The sequence below is a fragment of the Peromyscus eremicus genome, chromosome 13 (genome assembly GCF_949786415.1).
Source record: "Peromyscus eremicus chromosome 13, PerEre_H2_v1, whole genome shotgun sequence".
Lineage (NCBI taxonomy): Eukaryota > Metazoa > Chordata > Mammalia > Rodentia > Cricetidae > Peromyscus > Peromyscus eremicus.
Genome location: NC_081429.1, coordinates 48,697,791 through 48,717,199, shown reverse-complemented (window position 1 = coordinate 48,717,199; position 19,409 = coordinate 48,697,791). Strand labels below are relative to the sequence as shown.

General features: G+C 38.6%; 1 protein-coding gene across 1 annotated transcript in view; it reads left to right on the top strand.

Moving 5' to 3' along the window:
• Pard3b (par-3 family cell polarity regulator beta) overlaps window positions 1-19,409 on the top strand; it is a 965,008-nt gene that overhangs the window by 425,056 nt on the left and 520,543 nt on the right. The window contains exon 4 of the mRNA XM_059278226.1: window positions 3,896-4,005. Coding sequence (XP_059134209.1) covers window positions 3,896-4,005 — 110 coding nt within the window. The remainder of the gene's footprint in view (window positions 1-3,895; window positions 4,006-19,409) is intronic.

Below are 19,409 nucleotides of genomic sequence, written 5' to 3'. Positions count from 1 at the left end.
AGAGTATCTAGCTAAACAAGATGGAAACTTGCATATCCCATGGCATGTGTGTGCATTGGTATGGATTCTCCTGTCACCTATCTGTTGTACACCTGTTATGGTTGCCTACCTTTATATATACCGAAACCTGCTGCATGTTCCTGTCTGCAATGTTTTCTTCTATGGAAGTAAGCTAATGTACTGTGGTTGTTCAGCTCATGGCCATCGCCTCCCCAGCACCCACTGCTTTGGTCCTGTTGCACAGCTGAGCTCCACGTATTTAGCTGTAGAGATAAGCATCATGCAATATCCCTTATTTTGTTTCACTTTTGCTTCTACTGGCAATAGATAGAACATAATGGTTAGAAAACTTTTCCCATTTTGAACTCCCTTCATCCTCTAATATATTATTTATATATATATAATATGATTTTATATAATATATATTTTTAATTCTCATTTTAAGGCTATGTATTACTATACAATTGGATTTTTGCTAGTTTTCAATCTCTTAATATTCACTAAAAATGATTTTGATTTTCTGAAGTTGATCTTTTAGATAAGCCAACATTGTTATTGTTCACAGCAAATGTCAAGGGACAGCTCTTCCTTCGAGGGGAATTTGGGAAGAGGAAGGTAATCTTCCTGTCTGAAGAATACACAATGGTCAATGTCATATATTGTACATGACTTAGTGTCTCCCCCTCTCTTCAGCTCTTTCTTGTTTGTATGACCAGGTCTTCCATGAAGAGGCTGTCACAGAACAGTCCACTTTCAGTGTCCTGGAACCAGCACAGACAGTTCAGTCATGTGACTCCAAAGGCCATTGTCTAGTCCCCTGTAGTGATGCGTGGCAGTTTTCAGCAGTATGAGCATCCACAAGGGAGGTTACAAGCTCCTTCAGTGTGTTTCTTTCCGCCCCTCCCCACAAGGAAGAAAACTGGAGTCACCTCCCTCTTATTTAGTGAGCTTGACTGGGAAATGTGACTTCAGTTCTACTGTGGGCCAGGATTTGCCTCGCCATTAACCCCTCTCCTTGCGTGCCTTTGTTGAACACGAGGGTGTTCTCTCTGGCTTTGAGTGACAACTCCAACTCTCCTTGACAGCAGCCTGCTAATAGGGGTTGGCAGTTTGAAAAATAAAACGAGGAGGGTTTGTTTAAAGCTGAGATAACAGTTCATATTTTGAGATGCTCATTATTAATTCCAGTATGAAATGATTTGCACTTGTTATTAACACATTAAGACAGCCAAGGAAAAATTAGAAGGTGACTCAACAGGGGACATCCAAATGTGAAAGGAAGAAAAACACAGAGGGAGACTTCTTCCTAATGAGCTGAGTCCGCGTTTAAGAGAGATCATCCATCTTAAAGTTTGATTGGTTGCTTCAAGGTTTTGGTGTGTATTTATTAATTAAAATTTGTAACTGATACATAAAAATGTGAAAGGTGTACATAATAATGGAGTACCATGGGTGATTTTTTTTTATATTCCACATAGTTGATACAGTGGAATAAACTGAATTGTCATCTCCTGAGAGATGTATTACAATGTTGTGGCATATTGAATGCATAAAGCTGAATACCTGTTACTTCAAAAGCATCCTAAATAATTTAACATTTTATCAGTAAAGTGGGAGATAAACTGTGATGAGACAGAGGCTCATCCTCAAAGCTGAAGAAATACCATCTTCTACAGCTTGAAAAAGAGGCATTTGTAATCTAAGAAAAAGCATGTGTCATACATTGTGATGTGTGTGTGTTTGTATGTATATGTGTGTATGTATTATGTATGTATACATGCATGTATATGTGTATGTATTGTGTATTTGTGCATATGTGCATGTATGTGTTTATATGTGTATATGTGTGCATGTATGTGTGTATGTATACCTATATTTGTGAGTATATGTGTGTATCTAAATGTATGTTTATGTATTACGTATGTATATGTGTGTATATCTGAATGTATATGTGTATGTGTGTGTTTGTGCATATATGCATATGCATTTATATTTGTATATGTGTGCATATGTGTATGTATATGTGCCTATGTGTGTCTGTATATGTGAGCATATGTGTGTATCTGTATGTGTGTTTATATGTGTACATGTATGTGTATATCTGTGTGTGCATGTGTGTATGTATATGTGTACATGTTTTATGTTTATATATGTGTGTATGTATGTATATGTATAACTCAGCTGAAAAGTCATAATAACTAAAAACTAAAATTTTCTAAAATTTTTGGTCACTATTTTCTTTTCTCTGCTATATCCTCGCCTTGTTTTTGACAGTGAGAAAATAGCATGGTGAACCAAGATGGCATTCCTTGCTTTCTGTTCTTTTTCTAATTTGAGATTGTTAAATTGTAGTGCACTTACTTTATGAAATACTTAGAAATAATTAAGAGTTTCAAGGTGTCTCCCTTCCTGTTCTCCCAATTTCTTTGGGACTTTAAATATCATGAGCTATTTCTGAGACTATTACATCTAGACCAGCTCTTCTCTTCATGCTTCTGATAATTTAGGGGTTTAACCTGAAAGAAACATCGCTTATAGGTCAACTGAACAAGTGAAAAATTGATATGAGACTGCATTTTAAGGAACTTTTTCCTTCTAGTCCAGTTTGTTTTTCAAGTTTCATTGAAGAAACAATTGCCAACTGTACAGTCTAACAGTTATTTTTAACATTGTTGAGAGGGAGGAAGTAAAGAATAATGTGATAGAGTGCCTATTAATAAAAAAGAGCAAGAAAAAAGTATGTGGGGTTTTTAATACATTTTGTCATGATGTCTCTATCTTTAATAGCATATTAATTAATGTAATATGAAAACTTTTGTTTTCCAAAAAGCAGCTTCTGTATAGAAAGGGGTAAATGTGCTAGCGACTTTATGTTTTGTACAGAAGAAAAAAAAGAATGTTGAAGCACACATGAAATCTGTTTGGTAAATAACTTAAGACAGGGATGGAATGTTCCTTTTAAGCTGAAGTAGCTATTGAAGTTTGAGAAGTTATTTTCAGAATGTTGATAAATAAGAAATTGCATTCAACTGTTTTTCACTCTTTTCTCAACAACATACAAATAAAAGTTAATTTTCCTGTGAGAGTAACTTTTAAGCCACAAAGAGGTTTTTTTCTTTACGTTTTTCTCTATAGCAGCCAATTTTGACGGAAGCACATTATTTCAGGCCCTAATTGCAGTGAGCGTGGTCAGGTTGCTAGCCCTGCTGAGGTTGAATTGCATTTGAACTTTCTAATCTTCCCTTCAGAATTTAATAACTGACTCAAATATTTAATAGTGGGAGCTTTTATTAAGTTAAAAAGAAATCAGAATATATTTTTAGAAGAACTAACTTATTTTCTTTATCAGTTTTGTCTACTTTCAGGGAAAAAGAACAGAATGGAACCAATCCCTTTGTATACTTAAATAGACATTAATGCCATAAGCTCAGAGCATGATTTCATTCAGTGTATCACTGTTCAGAAGGTTTGAGAGACATCAAATGGCAGTAATAATTGTGCTTCCAGGTCTGCTGAAGAGCAGCTTACATTGGATGTTTGAACTTCTTCATTAATCCTGTCCATAATTATTCTCTAAAACCCCATGAGCTTCTGAGGACAGCCCTTAGATTCCTGACTCTCTGGCCTTGCATCACCAAACACATCTGTTAAATGCAGCGTTAGGTTCTAAAATGCAGGTAAGGAAAGATGAGGGTTGGAAGACGGAGTGCATGTATGCTGTCTCACCTAGAGATGCCCAACGAGCCTTCAGTGGATTCATTTACAAGTCTCCTTAGAAACGGAGTGGTGAAACATGAAAGTGTGTTATAAACCCTTTTAATTAAAATACGTTGTACCATATATTTTCTTCTCCCCAGGGTTCATTCAACCTCTGACCTCTCATTTTGTTCTGCAGGCACTCCACTGCTGGTGAGGAGAAGCAGTGAACCAGCACCAGGGCCACATGCTGATCCCCAGCCAAGCGCTGCAAGCCCCAGTGGCCAGAGTTTGAAACCTGTTGTTCCGGTAGGTGTCTTACCATTCCAGTTTCTGTGAAGGATCAAAGGACCTTGCCCATCAACTCCAAAGAGCTGAGAATTAGATACAGGCCTTTTGATAAAATGCAAAGTAGTGTTTATAAGAATAGATAGCATGGTCTGCCGGTAGTATATAGTTACAGCGGGAGCCATTACTTACATAGCACTGATTGCGTGACAAACCCTGTTCAAATCCTCACTTATATGTCTACATGTAAGTAAGGGTAGGTTTTAATCTCCATTTTCCTGATAAAATGTAAGGCAGGGGGGACATTCAGGACACATAGCTATTTGTTCAAGGACACGTAGCTAGGACCTGGGAGACTCAGGAACTGAACCAAGTGTTCTGGCTGCAAAGGCCTATTTCCAGCCAGCATATGACCTTGCTGTGTGCCTGCTGTCATCCTGCTTCAGAATGTCAAAGTCTAGATCGGTGTATTTCAGTGATTTGGCACAATGCTTTGTAAGGCAGAACACCGTGAATGATGATAGAGTCTGAGCTCCCAATAGCATGAGTACATGAGGCCAGCACTGGAGTTCTAGAATTCAGCATTGAAGCTCAAAGAAAACAAACTCTAGAAGAAAAAATACTTCAGAGACAACATATTTGTAACTGCTATCTATGTTCATGACTGATACATTAAGTGAAAAATTACTTCCAGGAAAGGTATTTCCCACCCATCCACATAGACTGTGGAGCTGTGTTCTTTAAATTCTCAGTTGGTCTGAAGAACTATAATGGCGGTTCATCCATCCAGATAGCCTGCGAGTTAAACATTGGCTAATGACCATACATGTCATCACAAAGAACAGCCTCCAATAATGTAACCATATTTTCCACTCTCCTAAAAGCCCATCCGTGTCTCATTACAAGTCTCACTTTAGAGCACTTTATGAAAGATAGATATTAGGGTGACGGATGGGCTAAGACAATTCTCAGTTTGGTATAATTTTGTTTTCAGGAACCTGTGCCAAAGTTTATAAAATGGGGCCTGCTATGCTACATTATTGAATATTTACCTGTCAATTAGGATTTTCCCAATTTTTGCACATTTTTTCCTTAAAGTAGTACCTTTAAAGAATTTTAGATGCAATATTATCTTATTATCCTGTTTAAAATGCTATCCTCTGGATGCTGGAAATGGCTCAGTGCTTAAGGGCACCTTCTCTTTTAAATATGTATTTTATGACTTATTTTTTATATTATAATATAATTACATCATTTCCCCTTCCCCCTTCCTCCCTCCAAACCCCCAATATACCTCTCCTTGTTCTCATTCAAATTCATTGGCTCATTTTTTAAATTGTTGTGTTACACACACACACACACACACACACACACACACACACACACACTCTGCTCAGTCTGTGTAGTGCTACTTGTATGTATGTGTACATTTTCAAAATTAACTCTTCGGTATTGGATAGCCCATTGATTATTTCTCCAGCTTCCAGCGTTCATTACTTGCCTGTAGTTCCTCATGTAGGTTGAGGCCTCATGGCGTCCCAATCCACTTTGGCATGCCTCTTGGTGCATTCCTTGTTCAGCTCATCTTCAGCAGCCATGGTGGAGAGCACCTGCTTCCCTCACAGAGGGCTCTGTTGGGAACGCCACCTCCTGGGAATTCAATGCCCTCTTTTGGCCTCTGCAGGCGCTTGACTCATATGCATGTATCAACACATATAATCACATAATTAAAAATATAAACAAAATATTTTAAAAACCTCTGCTCTTTAGGGAAGTGTATTTGATAGAACATTAATAAAAGTTGGGTATGTCTGATCGACTTTATTGATGAATACGGAGAAAGCCAGTGTTTAGTATTTTGTGGAGATTTTGTTTGTTTTCATTTCATTTTAAATATGCAGTGATTGAGACCAGGTTAAGTCTAAATATATTGAATTGGGAAAAGGGAATGATGTAAGTATGAGAAAATTTACATAAACAAGAATAAGTACAATTTAATGCATATTTTATGATGTCTATATACCCTAAAATGAGTCTGTCTGATTAATGTGTTATCACTGTTTGAATGTGGAAAATCCACCCACATATATTTCTGTTTGTATCACTTAGACTCAGTCCTTAGAACAATTGAAATAACATAAATATTGCTTTCTCTTAGAGAAAATTAGGGCTCCCATCTTTCTAATAGTGGTATCCAAATATGACCGCAGGGAATTCTATTTGGGTTGTGTAGTTGGATGATTTAGTATTACTAGCAGAGATGTGTATTGTAATTTCAGGAAAAAATACTACCACTCAAAACGCTTGTACCTTGCCTTTATGTGGGTTACAGGGCTTGCATGCCTGCACATCAGCAGAAGAAGGGAACGCATCCATTGTCCTTTCCTCCATAGCAGGCTATGTGCATGGTGCTGAGTACAGACTGAGGCCTGAAAGACACGGTCCTTGCCTTGATGCAGGACTGAAGCACATGGACTTTTCTTGCTTCAGTTATACAATTATTCAATATATACAATATATACCTCTGTGGATTGTGTGATTCGCAGTGTTCCAGGAGCACATGCTATGCCATGCTTTTCTGTATCTAGAGCCAAGTACACGGAAGGGGCTCCGTGTGCATGCTCTGGATTAGAAATGAAAGATACATATAAGCCGAGAGGAAAATCTTAGAGTTTCCGATCAATAAACAAGCTTTATTTAATAATTAACCTAACCCAACCAATCTTCCTGTTACCTATTATTACCCACCCTTCAAAACTCTTTATTTTTATAATGTTTATTTAGTCTGCCTAACTCAGGAGACTGATACTTTAATTGCCCTGTGGTAAGAACTGTAGACAGTGAGTAGAGATTCTTGAGCGAATGTCCATTTCCACTTAGAAGAAAACATCATTTGTGTGTGTGTGTGTGTGTGTGTGTGTGTGTGTGTGTGTGTGTGTCGATTAAGTCTCATTAAGTACTTTTTGTTGACTATGTGCTCAAATACGTTTGCTATCTTGGATTGAATAAACTATATTATTGAATTATTTTAATTATTTTTATTTTTCTAAATGTGGTTAGTAGCAAACTACAAATTATATTTATGGTTCTTATTGCATTTATATTGGGTTGTGTTCCTCTAGAGAGAAGTGAATTCAGGTGTAAATTAGAGACATGATTGGAGACCCTGGGAGAAGGTCTCTGATCCCCATGTCATCTCTTGAGTGTCAGCATGGTTAGCTGTCACCCTGGCTCCTTCCTGTGGAACAGTGCCGTGTCCTCACTAACTCTGTAGAAACCCAGGTACAGATAAAAATTCTGTGGTTCTAAATGTACCCATGTAGTTGCTATCAGTATTTGCTCAGTGATGAAATATTGGCTGGCTGGGCATTAACATGGGAAAACCATCACCACAGACCTTACACAGTTGTTTCTTCGTGACAAGGACCGTAAGAGTTCAGGAATGTGGATTGCAGACTTGGACTCTTTCCCAGATCTCAGATACCAAAGTTCCACTGGAAGGGTCACCTGTAGCAACTTCATTCCTCTGATTGGATAATTATTCCCGGGAAAGGAGAGTTCCTCACAACCCACAGCCCAAGACTCTACAGAAGGAACACTTGACTCATTTGACTGCCTTTAAAGTCACAGCTGACAACTGTCGTTTTTAGCTGTACGTCATTAGGCCCGCCCCAGTTAGAATGCGCAGCGCTGGTGCCCAGACGTGTGCTGTGCGGTTTGGAAAAGTTAGAAAAGCGGAGCCTGTCTGACTGATTGAATTATTACAAATTGGTTATTTCAGAGGTACACTCACAGGCATGTTGGACATGCAAAACAGAGCCAAATAAGAACATTTGGATTCGCTGCCAGTTTCAAATTCTATGTGCTGAAAACCCACCAAATTTCAGTTTTCATTACTTGAAGTACCATCAGATAAACAGCATGGAAATTTGTTTCTCTGCTTCCTCTTCATACCACGATAGTATAGCTCTTAATGTCCAAGTAGCAATAGCTTTTCATCTTCCAAGACAGTAGCCAACCACATTCTCTTGATGCTTTTGAACTGAAGAAGGAGAATCCTGGGGACAGGATATTGTAGTGAGACTTTTCCTATAGGAAGCCTTTCCTTTCCTTGATTGCAACCTGGTGTTCTTTCTTGGCTTAAGGGCATACCATAAAACCAAGCCCTTGAAATTGATGTTCCTAAATTTGCAAATGGAACTCTAAACACATGTGATATTTCCCCCTTAATATCCGGTTAACTAATATAGGTGTTTGTGTTTTAATGACTGTTTATATCTTCCATTTAATCCTTAAGGCATGCCGATCCTGCAGAGTGACTAAATTAAAAAGTAGATTCCTGAAATGTATAGTACTGTGGTTGCTCTATGAGAGTAAAGGATCATGCTCTAAACCTGTTACTTGTTATATTAGCAAAAGTGTGGTGTGTGTGTGTGTGTGTGTGTGTGTGTGTGTATGTGTGTGCGCGCGCGCGTGCGTGTATTTACATCTGGCCTTTAGAAGTTGATGTCTGTATTATATACATTTTTTAAAATCAAGTAGTCAGTTCAGGTGTGTTAAAGTAGAAGGCAGTGGATGGTTATCAGGGGTGTGATGTCCCTCTGAAGTTACATGTCCTGGTGCAGGATGGACATGGGACTCATCATTCTCTAGAATTTAGAAAAACAAAATATTAAGATGACGCCTCAGACTGATGCTGATCAAGCAGTAGAGGTTTCACCCTCTCCTTGCAAAGGTCCATTAAATAACTAAGGTTATTTCATCATGTTATCGTCTTTCCTACCTAACATACATAAATTCAGGATTTTAAAATGAATGTTTTTTTCTCTCTTTTTTTTTTTTTTTTGCTCCAAGAGCCACACATACCTGTTTATTTGATGGCAACATGATTGCCCAATACTCTGTGGTTAAGATTCAGGAAAGGGAATGCGGCCTGGCTATGGAGGATACCCTCGGAGAAATATTTCCAGTTGTCAGCAATGTTCTATTGGAGGATAAGCAGAAATCCAACCAGTCTGTGGAGATTTGGGTGTTTGATCAGCAAAGATACTGACAGGTGGTACTGGTGAGGGGAAGTATTTCCAGTGAGTAGCTGCATTCTTCTTGCTGCTTGTATATATCTGTGGATTGAGAAATGAACTATTGCGTATCTCTTTTCACGCATGTCAATATATTGAAATTATAATAGATGTTTCCCCCCAGATTAAACTTTCTCAAATCCATGAACGAAGTCATTGGGATGTTATAGTGAAAGTTGAATGCCTTGTCCGTTGGGATAAAAATCTGAAGGAGTTTGGTTGTGGACTGTGATTCATGCAACCAAACCAGCTAAACGTGATCTGCCTTTCTTAGTGATTATTCTAAGTCTACACATAACGAAAATATGAGTGAGTTTACGTCAAAGCCCAGCATAAGATTTACTAGACATTCTGGACACACAAATCTTATTTTCTATCTATTAGATAGTACAGCTACACATGGCTATAGAAGCTCAAGATAGATGACTGCTGGGGGGGATCTGAAGGAAGGTGATATCCATTGTATTTCAGCCAGGAGCGTTGGATGCTGTGCAGCCAAAGGAAGGAGAAATACCATGTAATATATAATTGTATTATTTAGAGATACTGAATCCTACAAAAGGTTTTTCTTTCTCTCAGTTTTTTTTTTTCTTTTTTCTGACACAGTGATTTAATAATAGTCCTGGCATTTGAAACTCCAGCTGTTCACGCTGTGTGCTGATAAGACCAGAGTTTGAAGACACACTGCAGCAGTGGGTTTCATATGGCTTTGTTTTAAGACACAATGCTGCCAAGCAGTATTTCACGAAGCCAAATGTTTACTAAGTTTGGCAAGTTTAGGCAGCTGAATTTCTAAAGCAGTGTGCTTAGAGACTAGGGTTCAGGTACGGGAGAGGGAGGGACCCCATTTATTCTGCAGCAGAGTTTTTCACAGCATTTTGCACAGGTTGATTTTTAAAAAAAATGGCTTAGCTGAATGTCTGAACCATGACAAGACAAGGACCCTGGGCATTGTGACCCCTGTTCAGGCGCATGCCTCTGTATCACTTACTTTGGGTCTCGTTTAGAACTACAAACAAAAATATCACTATTCGAAGTCTGTTTCAGAAATGAAAAAAGCCAACTGTCTTATTTTTTTATTTAGCCAGGGTCTAAGCATAATGCTAACTGAGTTTTGCTTTCATATCAAAATACATTGATTGACCCTTTGGATATCTTGTGCTGCATGCCATTGGGAAAGCTCAAGATATTACTCCTCTGCAGGAAACTTAGAGCCCCATTAAGAAGACCAAATTCAAAGCAATTGAACAGCTCTATCAACCTGAACATGTATCATATTGCCAGATCTTACATTTCAACCACCAGTCTGCCCGTTCTTTGCCTACACTCTACACATTGGCTGTCCCTTTCATTTCCTTAAACCCTGAAGGGAGCTGCCATGGTGGATGTCTCTGGTAGCTCTCATCTTCCTGCAGTGTGACTTCCTGTTGGCATGTCTGCACGTTGCCAAATATGCAGGCCTGTCAGTGGCAGAGCTAGTGTTTTCTTCTTTGTGTTCAAGTCCCCATCCGTGTGCCTGGCACATGGTAAATTATAAAACTTTCTTTCTGAGATGGGTAAGGTGATATCAGTTCAACAACCTTTAAGCAGCTTTAGCTCATTTGATAAGTGGGTAAGTTGGATATGTGTGCACATCTGTTTGTGTACATGCATGTGTATATATGTAAGAATGGCTGGTATTCTGTCCCCAAAATAGTTTCAGTGGAGGATTTCCTGCTTTAGAACAACCTGTTACTTGTTACCCTGTGTTGTCCAGTCAAGAGAAATGACTGTGCACAACTTCTCTGCTACATTATCAAAATATCACCCGGCAGCTGAGGTCAGCAGTTCGGAGTCTCAGACTTATTTCATTTTAGAATTGAGTCAGTTCAGCGAATTAGTAGAAATTTTAGGGAGAGAACAAGCCATTGTTATTCTGCATATGAATTGTTATGGAGGCTATTTTTACAAGTAAACCAAAAAGAAAAACAGAATAGAAATTAATACCGAGGTGGTAGACTCAGTTATTTGAACTTTATTTTTTGTCAACCAAATTGTGAGTTCAATAATATGGAGTTAGTGATCTCATCAGTTATAATGCTATACTTTTCAAAGAACTCAAAGAAACTTCTGATTTGAACTTTGGCTTCATTTCTTATGCCAATGCATCTATGGATGTTTCTTTCCATTGTTTCCTCCAGCCCATCTTTCTTAATAGGTTTTCCTAGTTTTGATTGATATACAAGAAAATAAAAATAGCTCTGGAATGTGGGTTAATTAGAGAATTGGGAACATTCACAATGTGCTTTGTGGGCAAAACCTCAACGAGTGTAACAATGTCATGTTCGTGCTCGGGTCAGATCCAGTCTGATGGTGCCTGTTTGACATTTCCTTAGATGTTCAGCTTTTCTGAAGATCAGGATCCAAGACTCTGAATTATTAACACTGTAACCCTGAAAGAACTAGTTAAAATGCGAATGATTCTCACCTAAAGTGTGTGTAACTAAAAATAATAGTAATAAACAGGAAAGCTACATAAACTCTGCCATTGTTGATTTAAACCCCCAAACTAATGATTTCTGGGCTCCAGGCATGAGTTACTAACCTTGATTAGAATGGATTCAACTTTAAATTTCATTCTAATGTCCTAAAGTTCACTGATGTCAATGAATTTTTTTCATGTAAGATACCAGTAGTCTGTGTGTATTTGCCAAGTAAATATTAGAGACAAACCTTTAAAATAAAAACCTGAAGACCCATACAGTGGCAGCGTCATAGAATCCTGTATATACACACACACACACACACACACACACACACACACACACACACACACACACACATACACACACACATTCAGCGAGATAACTGACATTAAAGTCAGAAGTCTAAAGCCAAGTAGCCAGGTTTGTCTAAGGTTAAAGTCAAGATGGAGAGCTGTGGAGTTATTTTGGGGTTTGGTGTTGTTTTTGTTTGTTTGTTTTTTTGTTTTTTTTTCTGTTCTCTTCCATGCAAACCTTTTGTGCTGAAGGCATTTACTAAACATCCATGGTGTGGACTGAAAGAGTTAATGGAAGTTCTCCCTCAAGAAGCAGCAAGCTTCTGGGAGGAATAGAGAACTTTTTCTTTTTTCCTCGAGCGTGGCAATATTCATAGAGCTCTCTTCAGATGAGGAAATCGTTTTTTCTTCTTGAAACATAAACTCTTCTGAAGTGCGAGTTTCATTCTGGCTCCTGCTTTCAAAGAGAAGTTAGTCACAGAATGACATTGTACAGACATTAAACAAGACTTCTCTTTCTCAGGAGGGGGCCCCTTTCCTAATAGTCCTGTGCCATAAAGTAGAATTCTGATGTAGATGAATCACATTTTAAAAGTCGCTACTGTGTGTGTTTTACGCTTGTGGAAACATGTAACATCCTCATGAGCAGCGTGTGGCTTGTCACAGTGCAGCTTTTGATGTCTGATTAGGTGATCATGGGGACATCTGGAGTGAGTTAGGTTTGAAGTGACTATTCTGAGGTAATAGAGGACCCAAAGCCTTGACGGTGCTAAGCTTTTTTTTTTTCCAATGAAAAGTTTTTGCAATCTTTACCTGATTTTGGGGGCCCTTCTTTCTAGACTGATCTCCCTACTTTTTAAGTAAGAATGGATGAGTGGCATTTGTTGCAAAAAAAAAAAATCATAAAGGGTTCTTGTCATGGGGAAGAAAGGGCAGCTAATACATCTGAAGTCAGAACTGACTAACTTATTACAGGGACTGATGTCTGTACTTCCTCTGCCGTTAATTTCACTCACTGCCAATCAAACCAGCCTTCTTCATGTTAACATATAGATAAAATGTATTTGACATTCAGCTCCATTCTTACAGTGATCCAAAGAAAAGCAAGCAGGCATGGAAGCAGCTAATACTGTTTAGATTGCGATACTGCATGTTGAGAGTGCTCATTGAGAGCTTATTCATTAATACAGCCAAATTGTATTTGCATAGTCTCAGAATATGAGCAGTGTGTGGAGGTGGTATAATTTTCAGAGAGGTCCCTTACCCCAAGTGTTTGGGATGAGAAGTGTTTGGGATTTAGAATAATTCTGGACTTCGAAATATTTTCACATATACCATGAGCTATCTTAAAGACTAGGCCTAATACTAAACATTAAGTTTATTTGTTTCCTAAGCACCTTAGATACCAGCTTGGAGCAATTGTACATAATATTTTTTTAATAATCTGCTTTTTTTTTTTTGGTATAGACTATCACAGGAATTAAGGTGTGAGTCTTTCCACTTGGATTGTCAGGTTAGAGATACTCAGTCATTAAGACACAGCTCCTTAGCCGGGTGGTGGTGGTGCACGCCTTTAATCCCAGCACTCGGGAGGCAGAGGCAGGCGGATCTCTGTGAGTTCGAGGCCAGCCTGGGCTACCAAGTGAGTTCCAGGAAAAGCACAAAGCTACACAGAGAAACCTTGTCTCGAAAAACCAAAAAAAAAAAAAAAAAAAAAGACACAGCTCCTTATTTATTCATGACTAAAACTACTATTTATCTATAATAGATGGGTATACACACACACACACACACACACACCACATGATCTTTTGCCTTACCTTTGCAGATGCTTCCAGAATCTCTATTCCATCTCCTGTTATGACTTCTGTGAAAACTTCTTTCCTTTTGATGCCATGGAGAGATGTGCATCCTATTTGCCCACTTCAGCGTGGGAGCCTTTATGTTAGTGTGTTCAGTACAGTCAGACCTGAGCCTCCATCATCCCTACCCCTAGAGGTCTTCACTTTACAAAACTGAATTCTGAGGCCATTAGACAATGAGTCCTGGTCTCAACCAGCCCCTCAACCACAGTTTGGCCTTTTCTCTTTCTAGTTTTGAAATCTTTGGAAGCTTGTGGAAGTGGAATTGTGCAGTAACTCTTTGTTTGACGAGCTCATTTTTATTAACATGTTGTCCTCAAGCTACCTGTTTCCTGTAGCATGTGTCTGAAGCTGAATTAGTATACTGTCACTCGTGTATACTATAGTTAGAGGATTCTGTTGTTGGAAATTAGATCGTTTCTAACTTGGCCTATTGGGTAGAGTGCCCGCTATGGGCATGGGTGTATCGTGTTTAGGTACTTGTCTGTAGCAGTGTATGACAGTACACACTGCACTCTCAGGAGCTGAAACAAGAGTCCCAAACAAAATTTAAAAAGCAAGCTATATACATCCAATGTATCCACACATATAACACAGATGAGGTCCCATTTTTCATCCCTTTTCCTTCTAAGCAAAAGTAGAATTTCTGGATCATATGGTTATTCTGATGATGATGATTATTATTATTATTATATGATATTAGTATTCCAATTTTCACTTTTTAAAGAAATTATTTTTCTCAGACAGACTATTTTACTTTCTGATTTTTTTGGAAGTAGCCATCCTAATGAGTAAGATATTATCATGGTTTTTGATTTGTACTTCCATAATGATTAATGATGTTGAGCATCTGCTGAAATGCTTAATGGTCATTTACATATCTTGGTCTTTATAAGTCTTTTATCTGAGTTTAAGTGGTTCCCTGCTTTCCTTGTTGAGTTTTAAGTGTGACCTATAGATTCTGAATATTAATTCATTATTGGGTATATGATTTGTAAATATTTTCTTCATTTTCACTTTATTGATTTTATTTTAGGGGAGAAATGTAATTGTCACGAAATTCAGGTTTTCTGGTATTTTTGTTTTGTTCTTTGATGTTGGAGAAATCAGTATCTAGTACTTTTAATACGAAGAGCTTTCTCTGCATTTTCATCTATCAGTGTTACAGTATTAGCTCATTCATTTAGGACTTTGACCCATTTGTAGTTAATTTTCATAAGTTATGAAAACTTCATTGTTTTGCACATCAATATTCAGTTTCATCAATATTGTTTGTTAGAAAGACTATTACTCCACATAAAAAAATACTAAAATATATATTGAATATCATATGGAGGAAAAATTTATGAACTATACTTGTAAGAGACTAATATCCAATACATATAAGGAACTAAAACAATTCAGTAGCAAAAATGAATAATAAAATAAATGGCTAAAAAAATAAGCAATAGTCCTACATAGATATTTCCCAAGAGAAGACATAGATGGACAAGATGGAAACACATGTGTGAGAAGATGATCAAGGGCTGGAGAGATGGCTCTGTTGTTAAGAGTACACACTGCTCTTCCACAGTTCAATTCCCAGCACCCATAGGGCAGCTCACAGCCAATTTCAGGGTCTTCTTCTGGTCTCTCCAGAAACCATGCTAGCATGTAGTGCACCTCTGATACATGCACATAGAACACACGCATAATATAAAAATAAATAAATCTAATAAATCTTGAAAGAGAAAGAAAAGATGATCAACATAATAAATCATCAGGGAAATGCAAATTAAAACTGCAGTGAGGTACTGCTAGGATCTAGGATGGCACACTCCTATCATCCTAGCACTTGAAAGGTTGAAGCACAGGAGCTCAGGGCTGGCTATACAATGAGATTCAATGAGATGATATAAAAAGGAGGAAGAGAAGGAGGAGAGCTCTAGTGAGGATGTGAAGCAAATCCTTACATATTATTGGTAGAGATGTCAATCTCAAAACAGCCATTATGAAAACCACTATGGAGGTTTCCTCAGAACTTAAAGCTATGCCATTAGATGACCCAGAAACATTCAAAGAAACAAAAGCAGTATGTTAAGAGTGGTATACATGCTCGTGTTTGTTATAATACTTTTCCCAGTAGTTCAGAAACAGAGACAACCTAAGTGTGCCTAACCTGTGGTCTTAAACCCAGCTGCCCTGGTGGCAAAGGGAGGAAGACCACAATTTCAAGGCCTGCCTATGCTACAGAGTGAGACCAAGAGCAGGCTGAGGATACAGCTTAGTGGAACAATGTTTGCCTAGCATGCATAAGGGCCCTAGGTTCACTCTTCAGTACTGAAGGACAGACAGACAGATGAAAACAGACTGATATGCTTTAGGGGTATAGATAATTGGTAGCACAGTTGTCTGCCATGTGTAGTATCCAGGTTTAATTCCCACTATTGCAAAAACAATATCCTACATTTCCATTAAATGAATGGACAAAGAAACTGCTGGTGTCTTTGTGCAATGGAAAGCTATGCAAACACAAAATGATGAAACCCTCTCACTTGTTACAAGATAGATAGGAGTCAAGCTGTTAAGTGAAAGAAGCCCAGCACTACCTGAGCTCAATAGAATCAGGAGTCTAGAATAGTTAAGAGTGGAAGGCACCAAATGCTTGGACAGAGAGAAAGAGAGAGGCAGAGCTGAGGACATGTTGCTCAAGTGGTACTGAGTTGTAGTTACATTGCAGTTAGATTTCGGTGTTCTTTTGCATAATGGAATGACTATAGATAATGGTGATTTCATTGAATATATCCAAAGATCTGGAAGAGAATATTTTGAGTGTTGCACTATAAACAAAAAATAAATGCCTGAGAAAACATGCCTACTCTGATCTGAACATTACACAATTTACACATGCAGTGCCTACACCATTTACACAAACATGTATCAACACCAAGTGCAGCCCCATTTAGAATTAGTGTATGTCAATTAAAAGACTGTCCTTCCTCACACTGAAGGATCTCAGCAGCCTTCTTGAAGATGATTTGACTTTATATGCAAAAGTTTACTTCGAGGTTCTTAATGTAGCATTTTGTTGTCTAATCTCTGGTTTTCTACTGAGCATTAACTCCAGCAAAAGGACGTGGGGGGGGGCATGTGTGTCCCCCTCTATTTTCCATATACACTTGTTTTTTTTTTTCCTGTGGCCTTTGCTCAACTATTGGCTCACTGACCAAGGCTGATTTCCCTTTTCTCACAGTGAATGTGTCTAGATTAACTTCATAAGCAAGTGCAGCACCAGTTCTTGCCCACCTCTCTGTCTCTCTTGATTCTCTCCACTCTAAGGTACTCGTTGTGTTCATCCTTTCCACTGTGACTCTTCCTCACTGTACCCTGAGCTCCCCCTTATGCTACATTTTTTACATATTTGGAACATAATCCTATAGCTAAAGAGCAATGGTGCTTAGAAAAGGTTTGCCGAAGGAGTGAAATTTTGAGGATGAAACTGTTCAAATTCCACTTTGGTTGCATTGACCTGCATTCTGTTCCTGCCAGCAAGGGGGCATGTATTTACCATCCCCAGGTCGTGGAGGAAAGGGTTTGTCTTCCTCAATTCCATGTTCATACCAGGTGTTGAAATGGTTATATACAGGTACTCCTTGATATACAGCGGTGTTACAAGTCAGTCGCCCTATGGTGAACTGAAGATATTGGCAGGCAAAATGCACTTAATATACTGAACTTCAGAACTCGATGCTTCAGTCCAGTCTTAAGCATGCTCAAAGGTTCACGTTAGCCCACTGTTGAAGTGATGTAACACTCATTCCGTAACATACTGTTGAGTATTCCATGTACTCGGCTGGATGGCTGCAATCCCACAAAACATCTACAACACAGTGGAACAGCAAGGATCAGCTGATTCCTCCACATCTGCAATGGACACAGCAAGAGCTTGCCACCTGGTCCAGGAAACAACCACAGCATGTGCCTCTAGGAGCAAAGTTCAAAGGTTTACTGTCAAATACTTTTCTCTTTCCCAATGCCAAATTGTTTTTTTTTGTTTTGTTTTGTTTTGGTTTTTTTTTTTTTTTTTTGGTTTTTCGAGACAGGGTTTCTCTGTGTAGCTTTGCGCCTTTCCTGGGACTCACTTGGTAGCCCAGGCTGGCCTCGAACTCACAGAGATCCGCCTGGCTCTGCCTCCCAAGTGCTGGGATTAAAGGCGTGCGCCACCACCGCCCGGCGCCAAATTGTTTTTTAAAACTCGAAGTGGAACTTTCATAAATGAGGGAGCATCCGTATTCCCCAGTCTGTATCCCACTCTATAAAAAGTTCGGTTTTGATGCCTTGCTCTTACAGATGAAGCATCTAGGCTGAGACAAGTGAACTCGTTTGCCGTGAGTAGCAGCACTGACAACTAGCAACAGTAGGATTTGCCTTCAAACTGTCTTCATCTGAGCTACAGGCTTTTACCTCCTATCACTAAGAACAGATATTACCTTAAGTACCATTTTCCTCCCCATGATACAGCCATTGTTCAAATGCTTTGGGAAATCATCATTTGAAGCTGCCTTCAAAGCCAGTTATCAGCCATTTAAAAAAAAAACTTTATTTTTATTATTCTATAGTTACACTTCATTTTTCTACCAAAAATGGTATTGTTCTAGCTGAGGCCAGAGCTTGTATTGTAGAGCTAGTCACAAATGACTTAACTGTTTACACAGTTCGGATACCCCTGAGAAGTTCTAACCACCACAAAAGCATGTGATCCAGACGTTAAACACATTTGTGGAAAAAAGACTCAGATGTGCTTCAAGCGCCAGGGGGTTTATAGCCATTCTTTGTTTATGGAATTGTCTGGTGGTTAAGACAAGTCGGTTTGATCCCTGACTCATCCGCTGGCTCATTGTCAGGCTAAGCAAGTATAATTTTGTACTCTATCTGGAAGGAGAAGATTGTCTTCCATCTTGGTCACAGTGGAATTTCGAGGTTAATGCCTTTTATCTTGAGTGCAGCATTTAACAGACTGTGGGTGTTTAATATATGTTAATAATAGTGATAATAATGAATGTTGATAATTAAAGGTCTTTTATAATTACTAAATTTCTAATGTGTGTTAAATATAATTAAAGGGAAATTATTTAAATTAATATGCATGCCTACAAAAACTGGAGCTAGCCACAGCTTTTATTTTTAGCTTCTTAAATACCATCGTGGATGTGAATCCAGGATTAAGAAATCCAGTGATAATGACAATTTCACCAGGGTCATGTATAGAGGGAGAACCCATGTCTGGTTTGAGTCTAGAAATGAAAAACGCATCTTTCTGAGCTGAGAGGCATTGTGAATGGGAAGCCACAAGGGACGTTTGCAGTTGGAACTTAGCCACACGAAGCTGTGCATCCAGCATCATCTCTAGCTATTCTCTCTGAAGTTATTGCTCATGCATTATACACAGGGAGGGAAAAGGCTTTTCTGCAACAGGGTACCATCCCAGAAAAAAAAAAAAAAAGATGGAAACAAAGCCATTAGAAGAGATAGTTGGTATATAGTAATAGTAAGTAATGATCCTGAGCTTTAGTGTGGAGATTGATTCTCCAAACTCAAATGAACCCATTCTCCATAGGACTGTTGCTCCATAAGGTATTGGAGCAACAGAGCTGAAGTACTGGGAGGAGCAGATTAGCATGGCTCAGAGCTTGTGTGCTCTGTGTGAGGGCCCCATGCAAATGGAGGCCCAGCACTTCAGGCAGGCTG